The sequence below is a fragment of the Leptonychotes weddellii genome, chromosome 2, assembly GCF_054177405.1.
Source record: "Leptonychotes weddellii isolate Sample4059 chromosome 2, ASM5417740v2, whole genome shotgun sequence".
Classification (NCBI taxonomy): Eukaryota; Metazoa; Chordata; class Mammalia; order Carnivora; family Phocidae; genus Leptonychotes; species Leptonychotes weddellii.
The window spans coordinates 99,517,026-99,532,277 of NC_138370.1; the positions used below are offsets into that span (position 1 = coordinate 99,517,026).

General features: G+C 34.3%; 1 protein-coding gene across 1 annotated transcript in view; it reads left to right on the forward strand.

The window, feature by feature from the left end:
- Positions 1–15,252, forward strand: part of LOC102734915 (TBC domain-containing protein kinase-like protein) — a gene marked incomplete at its 5' end in the record, with an annotated part of 153,706 nt that overhangs the window by 75,443 nt on the left and 63,011 nt on the right. The window contains one exon of the mRNA XM_081813128.1: positions 5,730–5,905. Coding sequence (XP_081669254.1) covers positions 5,730–5,905 — 176 coding nt within the window. The remainder of the gene's footprint in view (positions 1–5,729; positions 5,906–15,252) is intronic.

Genomic DNA, 15,252 nt, shown 5'->3' on the forward strand with positions numbered 1-15,252 from the left:
CAGATCAACGAAACTAGGAGCTGGTTCTTTGAAAGAATTAACAAGATTGATAAACCCCTGGCCAGACTTATCAAAAAGAAAAGAGACAGATGTTGGCGGGGATGCAGAAAAAGGGGAACCCTCCTCCACTGTTGGTGGGAATACAAGCTGGTGCAGCCACTCTGGAAAACAGTATGGAGGTTCCTCAAAAAGTTGAAAATAGAGCTACCATACGATCCAGCAACTGCACTACTGGGTATTTACCCCAAAGACACAAATGTAGGGATCTGAAGGGGTATGTGCACCCCGATGTTTATAGCAGCAATGTCCACAATAGCCAAACTGTGGAAAGAGCCGAGATGTCCATCAACAGATGAATGGATAAAGAAGAGGTGGTATATATATACAATGGAATGTTATGCAGCCATCAAAAGAAATGAGATCTTGCCATTTGCAACGATGTGGATGGAACTGGAGGGTGTTATGCTGAGTGAAGTAAGTCAATCAGAGAAGGACTTGTATCATGTGACCTCATGATATGAGGAATTCTTAGTCTCAGGAAACAAACCGAGGGTTGCTGGAGTGGGGGGTGGGGTGGGATGGATGGGGTGGCTGCGTGATAGACATTGGGGGGGGTATGTGCTATGGTGAGCACTGTGAATTGTGCAAGACTGTTGAATCACAGATCTGTACCTCTGAAATAAATAATGCAGTATATGTTAAGAAAAAAAAAAGATATTAGGAGGGGAAGAATGAAGGGGGGAAATTGGAGGGGGAGACGAACCATGAGAGACGATGGACTCTGAAAAACAAACTGAGGGTTCTAGAGGGGAGGGGGGTGGGAGGATGGGTTAGCCTGGTGACGGGTATTAAAGAGGGCATGCTCTGCATGGAGCACTGGGTGTTATGCACAAACAATGAATCATGGAACACTATATCAAAAACTAATGATGTAATGTATGGTGATTAACATAACAATAAAAAATAACAAAGAGAAAAAAAAATGAGGCAGAAAAAAAACAGAGAAGAATGAGTTCAATGTATGCATAAAGCGTAGTTTCATTTCTCCCACCCCTGTAGATCTTTGCACCCACCTTGCTAGCGAACAATCTACTCTCTGCCACCTAGCAGAAGACTAGAAGATAGGGGAAGATCCAGGTTGTGTGGGCCTGAAGCCTAAACAACAAAGAAATGGCCCTCTCTAAGAAGATTACATTACATTACAAAATTAGACCATTAAAAGAATATTGAGAATGAGTAAAGAGAGCATAACAAATTACAAAACAAAAATAACATTTTAATTATTAAATGTCAGATACGTCTATATTTTTTCCTTCTTTTTTGCTTCATACTCATTGATGATCTCGTCACATGACAATAATTGTACATATTTTCTATACAAAAATAATTAATTTTTCTATTGGCAGTTTTGGTTGAAATTTGTTTTTTATTATTGATAGTGGGAATACGTAACCCATATGACTTTACACAGGTAATACCATCCTATCGTGGTCCTACAGATTTCTTTCCAACAAACACAAAAATGCTACTTTGTGAAATTCCTATCATAAGAGATAAAAAAAGTTAATGATGCAGTTATAACGTATATGTAATATTATCAATTATATTCCTAGAAGTATTCCTAGAGTATTTCTCTTTTGATCAGGCATCAATGAGAATCACATTCTCTGCTTACAACACTTTACGTGTTTAAAGTTTGGAAGAACTTTTAAGTCTGATTTTTGGCTATGTATATTTCAACTATTTCTACTAACCGTAAACTTCTGGTGCTGGGACATGTTGTATTGCATTACAACCTTTGCACCTGTATAGTGGGTGATGGGAGCATTTCAGGAAGTCATTTCTAGAGCAATAACTTTACTGTACCATCGAACAAAGCCAGAGACTAGTTAAAGTGGTAAGGACATGTTTTAATCAGTAATATACTGTTACAGTAAAGAAGAATCCAGCATGAACAATTTGTACAGAGGTAACTGGGCATTTTAATGGGAGAATGAGGGAGTAGGTGGGGACTGGGGGTGAGGAGGTGCTCAAAAGATTCAGGGAAGTGAAAAATTACAAAAAGTGTGAAGGAGGGCATTGGTCCATGTGAAACTCATCTAGGTTTGCTAACTGGCACTTACTGAAGTTAGGTTTCTACCTTCCCACAGAGGTTGGGAGACAGAGACCCTATCTTCTAATGTTGCCTGGAACAAACAATAAATTATATTGGTAGCCCTGACTTTTCTCAAGCAGATACTTAAAGGGGTGGGGGGGTGGATGGAACAGTCATCCTAGGGATGTGGCCTTGAACTGTTAAAGACTAACCTGGCATTTTCTTCAAGTGTTTATAAGCCAAAGTTGAGGCATAGTCAAGAAAGGGCTTAAAGGAATCTGGCTAGAATTTCATCAAGGAGAAAATTTTTTATCAATATCCTTAAGTGACTTCAAATCACAAAAATATATCCCATTAAACCAAACTAATTATTCCTAGTTTAGCTTATTCTTAGTTATATCTCAAAGTGTCCCGAGACACTATAATGTTGCCTAACACAAGATGAAGTGTAATAGAGGGGAAAATGGTATAAAGACAGAAGTCTTCACTGTTTGTGGCTCAAATATCTTTACTTTTGCAAGTTTTACAAAAAAAAATGACCACGAGAACAGTAAATTTGGAGGAGTATTCTTTGGAGTAATAGAATCAAAGTATCTTGAAATTCAGAGTCAACAGCATAGCAGAGAGCAGAAGTGAGGGGATGTATGTAGTTAGAACGTCCAGAACTCTCCATGGGCAATGCTGGCAAAGATTAGTTTAGATGGATTAGAGAATTATTCTCTGGAGAGGTAGAATGTCCCCAGGAGGAGAAATACCTTACTTAGGGGCCTTCTAACAAATGACCGTGTCTCAAAGCTACCCAGTAGTGAATCTACCAGTCACCAACACCTGCCCACATATACAAAACTTCCAATCTGATTTTTAATGCTGTTCTTTTAAATAGGTAGAGTCATAGATCGACAAATCATAGATCGAAAATCTCCAACTAAAACACATAGACCAACACAAACTGAGTAAAGGAATATCCTCAGAAAGATAATTATGAGAAGGTATTGCAACTATGACAAATCAATTTTTTTTTAAAGATTTTATTTATTTATTTGAGAGAGGCAATGAGATAGAGAGAGCATGAGAGGGGATAGGGTCAGAGGGAGAAGCAGACTCCCCGCCGAGCAGGGAGCCCGATGCGGGACTTGATCCCAGGACTCCAGGATCATGACCTGAGCCGAAGGCAGTCGCTTAACCAACTGAGCCACCCAGGCGCCCCTCAATTTTTTTTTTAAGTAACAAAGAACAAAAAAGATTTACTGGAAATTAAAAATGATGTGGAAATGCAGTGAGCTTTCTAATAAAAGAGTTAGATGATAAAGCTTAGGAAAAGTCTCGGAGAGTAAAACCAAAATACAGATGAAAAGTAAGAAAAAAAGGCAAATTATTAGAAAACAAATTCAGGATGTTCAAAATTTTTTTTAAATAAGAGAGAAGAGGAAAAAAAGAAATTACCACAGACGTCAAACAAGAACTTTCTCTGTTAGGTGAAGGATTACAAAAGGACCACCAAACAGCATAATGAAGTAACATATTTACATATATCCTTGTGATATTTCAGAACACCAGGGATCCTAAAAGTTTACAGAAAATGGGAAAATCACATGCAAATGATTTCAATTCAGAATCGTATCAGACTTCTCAGAAGAAGACAATGGAGCACTATTTTGCCTAACTCTGAAGGGAAAAAATTCAACCCTAGAATGCTATGCCTACTCTATCAGTCAAGGGCAAAGTAAATATATTAAAAGACGTGGAAGATTTCAAAATAATTTGCCTTCTGTGCACCCTTTCACAGAAGCTGCTAGAAAATGCAGTCCGCCAAAATGTTGGGGTAAATCAAAAAATAGTAAATAATGTCTTGTCTCTCAAATTAGGGATCAAATATAGGGGAGAGCTGAAGGGAATTAGATGATAGTAAAGAGAAGTGCCAGGACAACAATTGTTCACTAGATCTTGGGAGCAGTTCAAAGCCATTAGAGCAAAAGTACAGAAGTCTTCAGGAGAGATGTATTTTCCACCTATTCTGGCCCAAATGAAATATGAGATGTGTTTTATTATTTTGGAAATAGTTCACTCTTTCTGAGAGATATGATAGTAATGGATGAAGATAAAGAAGTCAGGATTTAGAGAAGTTGTTTTTTTCAGAGTCACAAAGTTCTTTATGGAGCTTGGAATCAAACCTAAGAAACTATAATCCGGGGTACTACATGTTTCATTCACAATGCATTAATCAAAATTATAATGCAAAAGAAAAAAACAGTAGTGCCCTAGGATAAGAGATTACTTTATAAGAATAATTGCATATTTTGATGTACAGTTTACAAAGTACTTTTTGCATAATATTTTAGTTATGACAAAGGACTTTGGAAGGATTTTGAGATGGAGAGGTAACATAGGTCAAGTGAATGGAGAATGGGATATCTGCCAGTACTAATAATCAGGGTGGAATTGGGGTGGATGCCAGTAAATTCTCAAGATTCACTGGAAGCCTTTTATGGTATTGGTAGGATGTTTTGGAAGCAGATACAACAGACTTTTCCATTGCTAGTGATTTAATGACTGAACTACAACCTCTGATCTGGATCATTGACTTGACTTCAAGCTTTTACTGGGTGACAAATGTGTCAGACTGATCTGAGCCCTGCAGATGCAAAACCTATGGTCTGAAATTCTTCCTTTGGAGATTAACAGTGTTAAATGAATCAACTTTGTTTTAAATGACAGGGTTTTCTCTCTTTAGCTTCAAATTTTTATCTTAACCATATTAATTGGAATTTTTCTAAAATGAATTGAGCATGTCTCTTCCTTCTTAAATGGATTAGAGAACCTATCTTGAACTTTAATTTTTCTTCTAGTTGGTGTCTAGGTTCCTCTCTTTGTGGAGTATCAAGTTAATAGTGTTATAGAGCTTTTTAAAAAATACATTTCACTATATTTACCATTGCTCAAATCAATGGACCCTTTCTTTTTATCATTTTAACCAAGTGCATGCAATTTTTCTATATGTGAAACTTCACTTACACCTTTCTTCACTTAATTCAGTAAATTATTTTAAAAATTGAGAATTGATATTTTAATAAAATTTGCCCTATTTATTTTATATCTCCTTTGATAGGCAAAAATAAACTTTTAGTATACTTTACTAGAAGTCATGGTGGAGTGAATCTTTTGCCTGTCCACTTCCAAATTCTAGCCTTCCCCTCCCCAACCTCTATTTTACTTTGAAAAATTGAACATATTATCAGAGTAAATGAGGCCAATTCTTAAATAAGATGTGTTATATTCCATGATATTTAAATAATGATATACTGAAATATCCAAACATATCTACTGTGTATATATATATATATGTATGTACATATACGTATGTGTGTATATATGTAATACCAAATAAAATATATGTATATATTCACATTTGTAAATGTATGTCTATATATAGGTATATAATAATATAAAATACTCCCACCATTGTAGTCATATATATGCTGATTAAAATCTACATTATATTTTCACTGACATCTTTTCTAATTGGTTATCATCTTAGCCATATTGGATATATGCATTTAGGAAAGATTGTGTTTTTTACATGACATAGCAATTCAAATTCTAAATGTTTGCTTTTTTAAAAAAAATTCCTATCTAGAAATTGACATTGAACGCTGTGTGCGAGAATCAATCAACCTGTTTTGTTGGACTCCTAAAAGTGCTACTTACAGACAGCATGCTCAACCTCCAAAGCCAACTCCTGATAGCAGTGGAGTCAGAAGTTCAACACCTTTTTTCTCCACTGAGTGTCCAGATCCTCCAAAAACAGATTTGGTATGTATCTGCAGATTTAATTTACAAACTCTGAAGGAAGACTTGTTAAAAATGTACTGTAGCATAATTATTGCTCATAATAATGTTATCACTTATGTCCTTTTAATATAACTATTTTCTAATATATGATTGTATTTATGCAACTTTAGAAAACCTTTATGTCTATTTAGTTTTACAGTTAAGAAGATTGTTCTATATATTCCTTCAGGTAGCAAGCTTCACATTTTGTCTATGTAACTGTAGTATCTCAACTTGTCATATGCTAAAAGAATTACAGAAGCAAAGGAAGAATTACAAAAATAGAGAAAGACAAGGGTGCCTCAGTGGCTCAGTTGGTTAAGTGTCTGCCTTAGGCTCAGGTCATAATCCCAGGATCCTTTACATATTCTCTATACAGGTCCCCTTATCAGATATATGATTTGTACTTATTATCTCCCATTCTATGCATTATCTTTCTACTTTCTTGATAATGTCCTTTGAAGCACATAGTTTTTAATGTTGATGATGTCCAATTTATGAGTTGTTGTTCTCTTGCAACTTTCAAGGTTCTCTGTTTTTGGTTTTTGACAGTTTGAGTATGGTGTGTCTAAATGTGGATTTTTTTTCTTTATCCTAGTTGGAGTTAATTGAGCTTCTTGGATGTGTAGATTGTTTTACAGTGTATTTTAGAAGTTTTCAACCAATGTTTCTTCAGATGTTTTTTTCTGTCCCTTTCTCTCTCTTCTCTTCTTCTGCAATTCTCATTATCTATTTATTGCTGTGGTTGATAATGTCCCAGAGTTGTGTAGGCTCTGTTCATTTTTATACATTCTTTTTTCTTCCTGCTCCTTAAACTGGATAATTTCACTTGACCTATCTTTATGTTCACTGATCATTATTCTACCAATTCATATCTGCTTTTAAGCCCCTCTAGTGAATTTTTCACTTTATTGTATTTATCATACTTTTCAACTCCATAATTTCTATTTGATTCATTTTCCTTAATTCTCTTTAGTAGTATTCTATATTTGATGAGACATTGGTCCTTAATTTCTTTAGACATGGTTTCTTTTAGTTCTTGGAACATATTTAAAGGAGCTGATTTAGAGTCTTTGTCTAGCAAGTCCAACATCTCATAATTGTTTTTGTTGAGAACTTTACCTTTTAAATAATAGAATATGGCAACTCTGGAAATCAGATTCTGTCCCCACCACAGGGGTTTTTGTTGCTGTTTGTTATGATGGTGGTGGTTGTTATTTATTTAGTGACTTTTCTGAACTAAACCTGTATAGTTTATATTCTTTGTCAGCTATGATCACTGCTTAGTTATCTTAATGGTCAGCTAATTTTTAGACAGAGATATCCTTAAGTTTCTGTACTCAAAAGATATCCTTAAGTTTCTGTACTCAGTAAGTCTTCCAGCCTTTGGTGAAGAGCTCTGTGTGCATGTTGGGGCACATATTTAACATTTCAGGCAGCAGTCTATATTGCCTTAGCCTTTGCTTCCTGCTTGTTCAGAACCTTGAGGTAAGCCACAGATGAGAGATTAAGGCTTTCTCGGGTCTTTCTAGAGCATGCAAACAGTCTTACATATGCGTGGATAGCCTTCTAAATTCCCAGGAACATGTTGGAGCTTTTAAAACCCCATGTAGACATTGCCTTCTTCAGCTTTTAACCTTAATTTTAAACTTTTATTGTTAGCTTCTTATTTACCCCAGTTGTTATGGTTATGGCCTCCTCCAACAACTGCAATATTAAACAATCACTGATGACTGTTTCTGACAAATAATAAATGTTTTTGACAAAAAAAGGCTGCTTGAGACAGCTCTGAATCAGGTCCAATAAAGACAACCACTGTGAAGAAAGGTTTTTTAGAGAACTGGCAGACAGGTCAAATAATCACAATTCCCTGAAATGGTTCTTCTGGGGAGCTCTAAAACATTCTGCCCCTTCCAGAGATTGCTGGCCTGCTGGTTTATGGAACTGTTGGTTTTCAAGGTGATGGTGGAGCTGAGAAGAGGGAAATGAGAGTAGGGCAAATTAAAACAAAGCTCACATTCTTACTAAGATTCAGCTGATTCTCTTAAATATGCACTCCTCAGATTGCCATGGATTTCTTTTTTAATTTCCATAGTTCTGAAAACGTTTATTTTGATAATCTTTGCCAGTGGTCTCATTGTGTTTCTGGAGGAGCAGTTTTTATGACATTTTTATTCTGCCATTCTCACTGATGTCAGTCATATTCTATGCTATTTGTCTACTGCATTCTAATTCTTGAATGAAACAAAATGGTTGGGATATTGTTGATTTTTAAAGATCAGAAAAGAATATTAACAGTTCAAAAAATATGAGACTTTCATTTTGTGATAAAGTCAACTTTACTTAGGAAAAAATGCTTTTTATTTTAAACTTGAGGAAGTTTAAATAAATACTTTCCCCTACATCCTTCAGTGAAATGAGATTTTTGTTTAAATGGTTTAATAGCTTGAATCTGACAAAATCCAAATTCCTTTTTGTATTCCTAATGATGGTAAGTCAATTCGCTAAAGCTTTGTGATACAAGACAAACTTTTGTAGGTACTCTTAAATCAGATATGTTATCCCTAACAACAGCAATACTAAGAAATGGAAGAGAAAAATATACTACATTATTTACATGAAATGTTCTATCTGAAGAATATTCAAGGTTTAGTTCACTTTTCTTTAGAACTTGTTTTATTTCTTTTTATATGTTTCAACCATAAGGGAAAATATAATGAATGGCATAAAAACCAACACATTATTTTTTCAATATTATTTTTGAATACATACTACAAAACAGACATTGTTGTAGTTGCTGGAAATATAACAATGGGGTAAAAAAAGTACCTGCCCTCATAGAATCTCCATTTAATGGAGGATATACAGACAATAAGAAAAAAAAAAAAAATAAACACTTGGTGTGTTACTTGGGAATAAGTGCCACTGAGGAAAATAAAGAATAATAAGGGAGATAGAGAATGTCAAGGATGAGGAGTTGGTAGAACATTAAAGAATTACTATTTTATATGAGGGACTCAAAGAAAGTCAAGCTGATAATGAGACATTTAAGAAGAGAACCTAAAGGAAGTGAGAGAGTGAGCTGTATAGATTTCTTGAGGAAAAATGTTCCATCTTGCAAGTGCAGTGATGGTAACATACTTTGTAGGGGACCAGTAAGGAGACTATGTATAGAATGGAATGAGTGAAGAGGGGAGTAGAAAGTAATAAACTTAGAGCAATATCAATGGGTAAGATCTTGTATAAACCTTAGGACTTTGACTTTATGCCAAATGAGATGAGAAGCTATTGTAAGATTTTGAGCAGAATGGTGACATGATCTGACTTACATGTGAAAAGATTATTTTGGCTACTACATGGAAAGGAGACTATAGAAGGACAAAGGCAAAACAGAGACTAAGGAGAAAGTATGGTGGTTTGGACCCAAGGGTCTAACAGTGGAGGTGATGATAAGTAGATATATTTTGAAAACAAATCTAACAGATGCTGCTGACTGATTGAATGTGAGATATAAAAGAGAGAGGAATCGAGGATAACTCCATAGTTTTTGGCCTAGGCTAGAAGGATGGTATTTTGGTGTTTTCATTTACTGATTAAAGAAGACCATAGAAGGAGGTAGAAATTAATTTGAACATGTGGATTTAACAATTGTTAGTTGTCCATAATGAAGAATAAATATATTATTAGTTTTATGCATTATAGCTTTTATGCTATTATGTTTTCTAGTTAATTATTACTGGTATAATAGAAATATTATTATGTATTTAAGATTCATTTTATACTTAGCAAACTTGTTTGATCTTCTGTTTTTAAGAGACTTTATTTTTAAGAACAGTTTTAGGTTTACAGCAAAATTGAGCAGTAAGCTCAGAGATTTCCTACATACTCCCTGCTCCTACACATGCATAGCCTCCTTCATTATCAATATCCTCCACGGAGTGGTACATTTGTTACAACTGATAAACTTACATTGACAATAATTATTATCACTCAAAGTCCATAGTTTACATTAGGGTTCACTCTTGGTGGTGTACATTATCTGGGTTTGAACATATATATGACATGTATGCATCATTTTGGTATACAGAGTAGTTCCACTGCCATAAAAATCCACTATGTTCTACCTATTCATCCTGCCCTCTCTCCCAAACACTAAGAACACAGATCTTTTTACTATTTCCATAGTTTTTCCTTTTCCAGAATGTCACAGAGTTGGAATCATATAGTATATAGCCTTTTCAGATTGACTTTTCACTTGATGATATGTATTTAAGTTTCCTCTGTGTCTTTTCATGTCTTAATAGCTCATTTTTTAGTGCTGAATAGTGGTTCATTGTCTGGATGTACCAGTTTTTTAACCATTCACCTACTGAAGGACATCTTAGTTCTTCTAAATTTTAGCAATTATAAATAAAGCTTCTTTAACATCCATGTGCAATTTTTGTGTAGACCAAAGTCTTTAACTCCTTTGAGTAAATACCAAGTATTTTGAATTTGATTCTCTTTTTAAATCTATTAGATTGTGGATTCTCTTGGATGTTTATGAAGCTAATGCAATCATATAAATATATATAAAATATCTTTCTAGTTACAACTTTTATGATTACATCTTTGATTTTTTTTTTTTTGTCCTATTGCATTGGACAAGACCTCTAGTATAAAATAAACTAGAAGTTATGAGAGTGGATAGATTTGTTTGTACCTAAATTTCATGAAAATGCTTCTAGTTTCACAACTAGGTTTGATGTTTTTGATAAATACTCTATTTGGATGATGGGTAATTTTTTATACAGAAATTTTTCCCTTTCTTTTTTCTCTTAGTTGAGTGATTATCATGAATGAGTGTTGAATTTTACCAAATACTTATTCAACTGGAAAGGATTGATTAGTATCATCCATTTTCTTCCTTTAATATGATAATGTGTAACATCATTAAAATTTCTGATACTAAGTGGTCCTTGCATCCCTGACATCGACTCTACTAGGTCACTACAAAAAAAAATACTGACTATATTTGATTTGCTAGTATTTACTAATAGTGAATTTCTGCATCTGTGTTCATAGGTGAAATAAATTTATAATTTTCTTATCTGTCCTTGTCAATCTTTCTGTATGTCCTTGTCAGTCTTTTCTTGTATTTCTCAGGGCTGCCTGGGTGGCTCAGTCGGTTAAGCATCTGCCTTTGCTCAGGTCATGATCCCAGGGTCCTGGGATCAAGCCCCAGGGCAGACTCCCTACTCAGTGGAGAGTCTGTTTCTCCCTTTCCCTCTCCACCTCCCCCCACTTGTGTGCATTCTCTCTCTCTCAAATAAATAAATAAAATCTTTAAAAAAGAAAAAAGATTGCATTTCTCTTTCCCTTTTTCTACTGTCCAGTCATTTTGTATAAGAGGAATTATCTGTTTCTTATAGATTGAGTAAAACTTTTTTATTTTATTATGTTATGTTAGTCACCATACAATACATCATTAGTTTTTGATGTGGTGACCCATGATTCATTGTTTTTGTATAACACCCAGTGCTCCATGCAGTATGTGCCTTCCTTAATACCCGTCACTGGGCTAACCCATCCCCCCACACCCCTCCCCTCTAAAACCCTCAATTTGTTTCTCAGAGTCCATAGTCTCTCATGGTTCATCTCTTGCTCCAATTTCCCCCCCTTCATTTTTCCCTTCCTTCTCCTAATGTCCTTATGTTCCACAAATAAGTGAAACGATATAATTGACTTTCTCTTCTTGACTTATTTCGCTTAGCGTAATCTCCTCCAGTCCCTCATCCATGTTGATGTAAAAGTTGGGTATTCATCCTTTCTGATGGCTGAGTAATATTCCATTGTATATATGGACCACATCTTCTTTATGCATTCATCTGTTGAAGGGCATCTCAGCTGTTTCCACAGTTTGGCTATTGTGGACATTGCTGCTATGAACATTGGGGTGCATATGGCCCTTCTTTTCACTACCCAGTAGTGCAATTGCTGGGTCATAGGGTAGCTCTATTTTTAAATTTTTGAGGAACCTCCACACTGTTTTCCAAAGTGGCTGTACCAACTTGCATTCCCACCAACAGTGTAAGAGGGTTCCCCTTTCTCCACAACCTCTCCAACATTTGTTGTTTCTTGCCTTGTCAATTTTTGCCATTCTAACTGGTGTAAGGTGGTATCTCAATGTGGTTTTAATTTGAATTTCCCTGATGGCTAATGATGATGAACATTTGTCTGTAAAACCATCTGAGCCTATTGTCTTTTAACTAGGGAGATATTTGATCATTCTTAAGTCAATTATTGTAACTATGGGTTTCTTAAAATTATCCATTTAAATACCATACCTATTTATCAGAATTCTTTTTTAAAGTATCTATTTTGTCAGAATTTTATATTTATAGAATTCTTTATTCAAAATATTTTAATTTTTTTTTTACGTTTTACCTGAAATTTTGTCCCCCTTTTCTATCCTTCTGTTTATTGGAGCCTTCTTGGTTCAGATTTAAATGTTTAATATAATAAAAAGCAGATACAAAAGAATATATGCACATATTATATATCCATGTCAAATTCTAAACAGATAAAAAATGGCTTTTTAAAATTGAAACATAAACTGCACTCTGACTAGTAGACTACAAGCTTGAAAACAGCTGTGAGAGGAGAACTCTAATTAACATTAATTTATACACACATCTATCATATTTATTCCCTGAAGTAGACCCTTTGTAGTAGAAAAAGCATGCGGTTTGCTGTTACATAGACTTGTTTTTAAATTTCACCCTGCTCCTTTGGTTTTATAATCTTATAATCTTTATAACTGTTCTAGTTTCCTGTTTGTAAAAGCAGGCCTAATTATAATAATTCCTACCTTGCAGAATTGTTTTAAGAATGATATATGTAAAGTACCTAGTTCAGTGTCTAATACGTGATTAGCACTCAAAAATGGTAACAATTATTATTACATGTTTAATAATTAAAGATTAAAGGTTTCAACTTTGAAAACTACCCAAGAATTTTACGACAGTCTTCTGTATCTAAATAATATGTACAAAAGAAGAGATATCCTGGTATTCCATTTCTGCTCAGCTATGCTAACTTTATTACTATCACTTTACATTTAGAAGTCACTACAAACAGAGGAGTAAGGGAGAAGAAGACTGGCTCTCCAAAGAAGGAATCTTTCTGGCAGTTTTACCTCAGTAATTTAAGTTTAAGATTTCACTTTGACATTTACTTCTTAGTTTTAATACTATTTTGATCTGGAAACTACTAAAGAATTGCCAAAAGAATTATTTCATCTAGTGCCAATGTCTTTCCCATCAGCTTTTCCTTAAATAGCTAAGATTCTGCTTCACAATTCCAACCACAGCTTATTAGTTTAAAAAATATATAGGTAGATAGATTTATGTGTAAATATATATATGTATTTGTATAAAAGTATATATATATAAAGATATGTAACTGACAATAGAATGAAATGCATTTATTAAAACAATATATTTTGAAATTCCTACTTATAATAGATAAATGAACTAGTAGGTTGAAAATAGATGGATTAGTGACATGTTATGTTGAAGATTAGCTTAAGCTATAGGGAATTGGGATGGGGAAAGGAATGGAAAATTACACACTCAAGGGAACATTTAAGGTTTGAAAAATATGTACTGTGCATTAAATTAATAATTTTCTTTATTGGGGAAAATTTTTGTGATACAAGCTATGAAAGTTAATCTCGACGATTATTTTCTCTGCTATAGAGGGACAATATGTATGTAGTGATTCTCAATTTGTAACAAAACTTCTGTCTCTCACCACCAAAGTCTCTGTAGGGTATGTGGATAATTTATGTAACTACCAATGTCCTTTACCGACCTTTTCTTCTTATCCTTTCCCTAGTCTGCATTTTAAAAGAGCAAATTTCATTCTTTAGTTGTTCTTTGGTCTTTATTTTCAGTATGTCCATGCTTAACGATGTACACCCAAGTGAGAGTGAAGCATGGTTGAACCAAGCTGAATCTTTTTTTTTCCTTGCCTTATTCTGAGATGAATTATTTACCAAGGCTCTGCTGTGCTCATATAATATGTATAAATATATATATTTATGCCCCCTCTATTCAGGTAAATGTTTAAACATTAAGTGGAATGATTGGAAGGGGAGTCGCCATTATAACTTAGTGCTTTGACTGTAAGATTTGGGGAAGGTGTGAAATTCTTAGAATTCTTCCATTGAGATATTTGGCCATGCCTCATCACCACCATTGAATTGTTGATGAATTTATTTAAAAAAGAGTTACTAATTCAGTCTCAAGATTAAAAAGCAATAGGATTACATGTGCAATTTTTCAACTCTTCAAGAAATTTATAGACGTACTAAAGAAAAAGTATATCAGAGACATTAGGTCTCTTGAATCCAGTAGAACTATTGTGAATGTGAGTGACTGTGTGTTTTCAAAGGTCACTTTTATCATTTCATTTGTTGTTTTCTGTTTGGTTACATATACTTTTTTTTGTCAGATTTAGATTATTTTTGAGAGTACACAGCATCACCACAGTGAAAGCTACTATATTGTACTTTTACCTACTGTCTTCCATTGTCATTTTGAGATTCAAAATATCATAGAATCAGCGGCTTTTACAAAATAGATCTAAGTCCAGTTCTTCTTAAGTCTTCATATTACTACCACCTACATGTGATGAAAAGACATTCCTGTTGCTGTATCTGTATAATACTTATTGGACAGATGTTATTTTTAAGATATTGTTATACATCTGTACTCAGAAATAAATCTGTTCAAGTGATCATTATGCCTTGACCAAAAAAAAAGGACCACATTGTAGGGGTGCCTGGTGGCTCAGTCATTGGGCGACTACCTTCGGCTCAGGTCATGATCCCAGGGTCCTTGGATCAAGCCCCGCATCAGGCTCCCTGCTCCACAGGAAGCCTGCTTCTTCCTCTCCCACTCCCCCTGCTTGTGTTTCCTCTCTTGCTGTGTCTCTTTCTGTCAAATAAATAAATAAAATCTTAAAAAAAAAAAAAAAAGGACCACATTTTAGGCCACAAGTAAATTTCAATAAATTTTAAGAAGTGGAAATAACACAGACAACATTCCTCAGATCATTATTTAGTGAAACTGGAAGGCAATAAAAATAAAAATAACTTCTTACAACTTAGAAATTAAAAATAAACCAAAAAAAATTGAACAAGTTCTTAATTCTTCAGATAAGGAAGAAATTCCAAATGAAAATTCTAGAGTATCTAGAAAATAATATGAGAACCCTACATATCAGAATGTATGGGGTACAGCTAAAGTGGGCATTTTTCTTAACACATAATGCTTTACACAGAC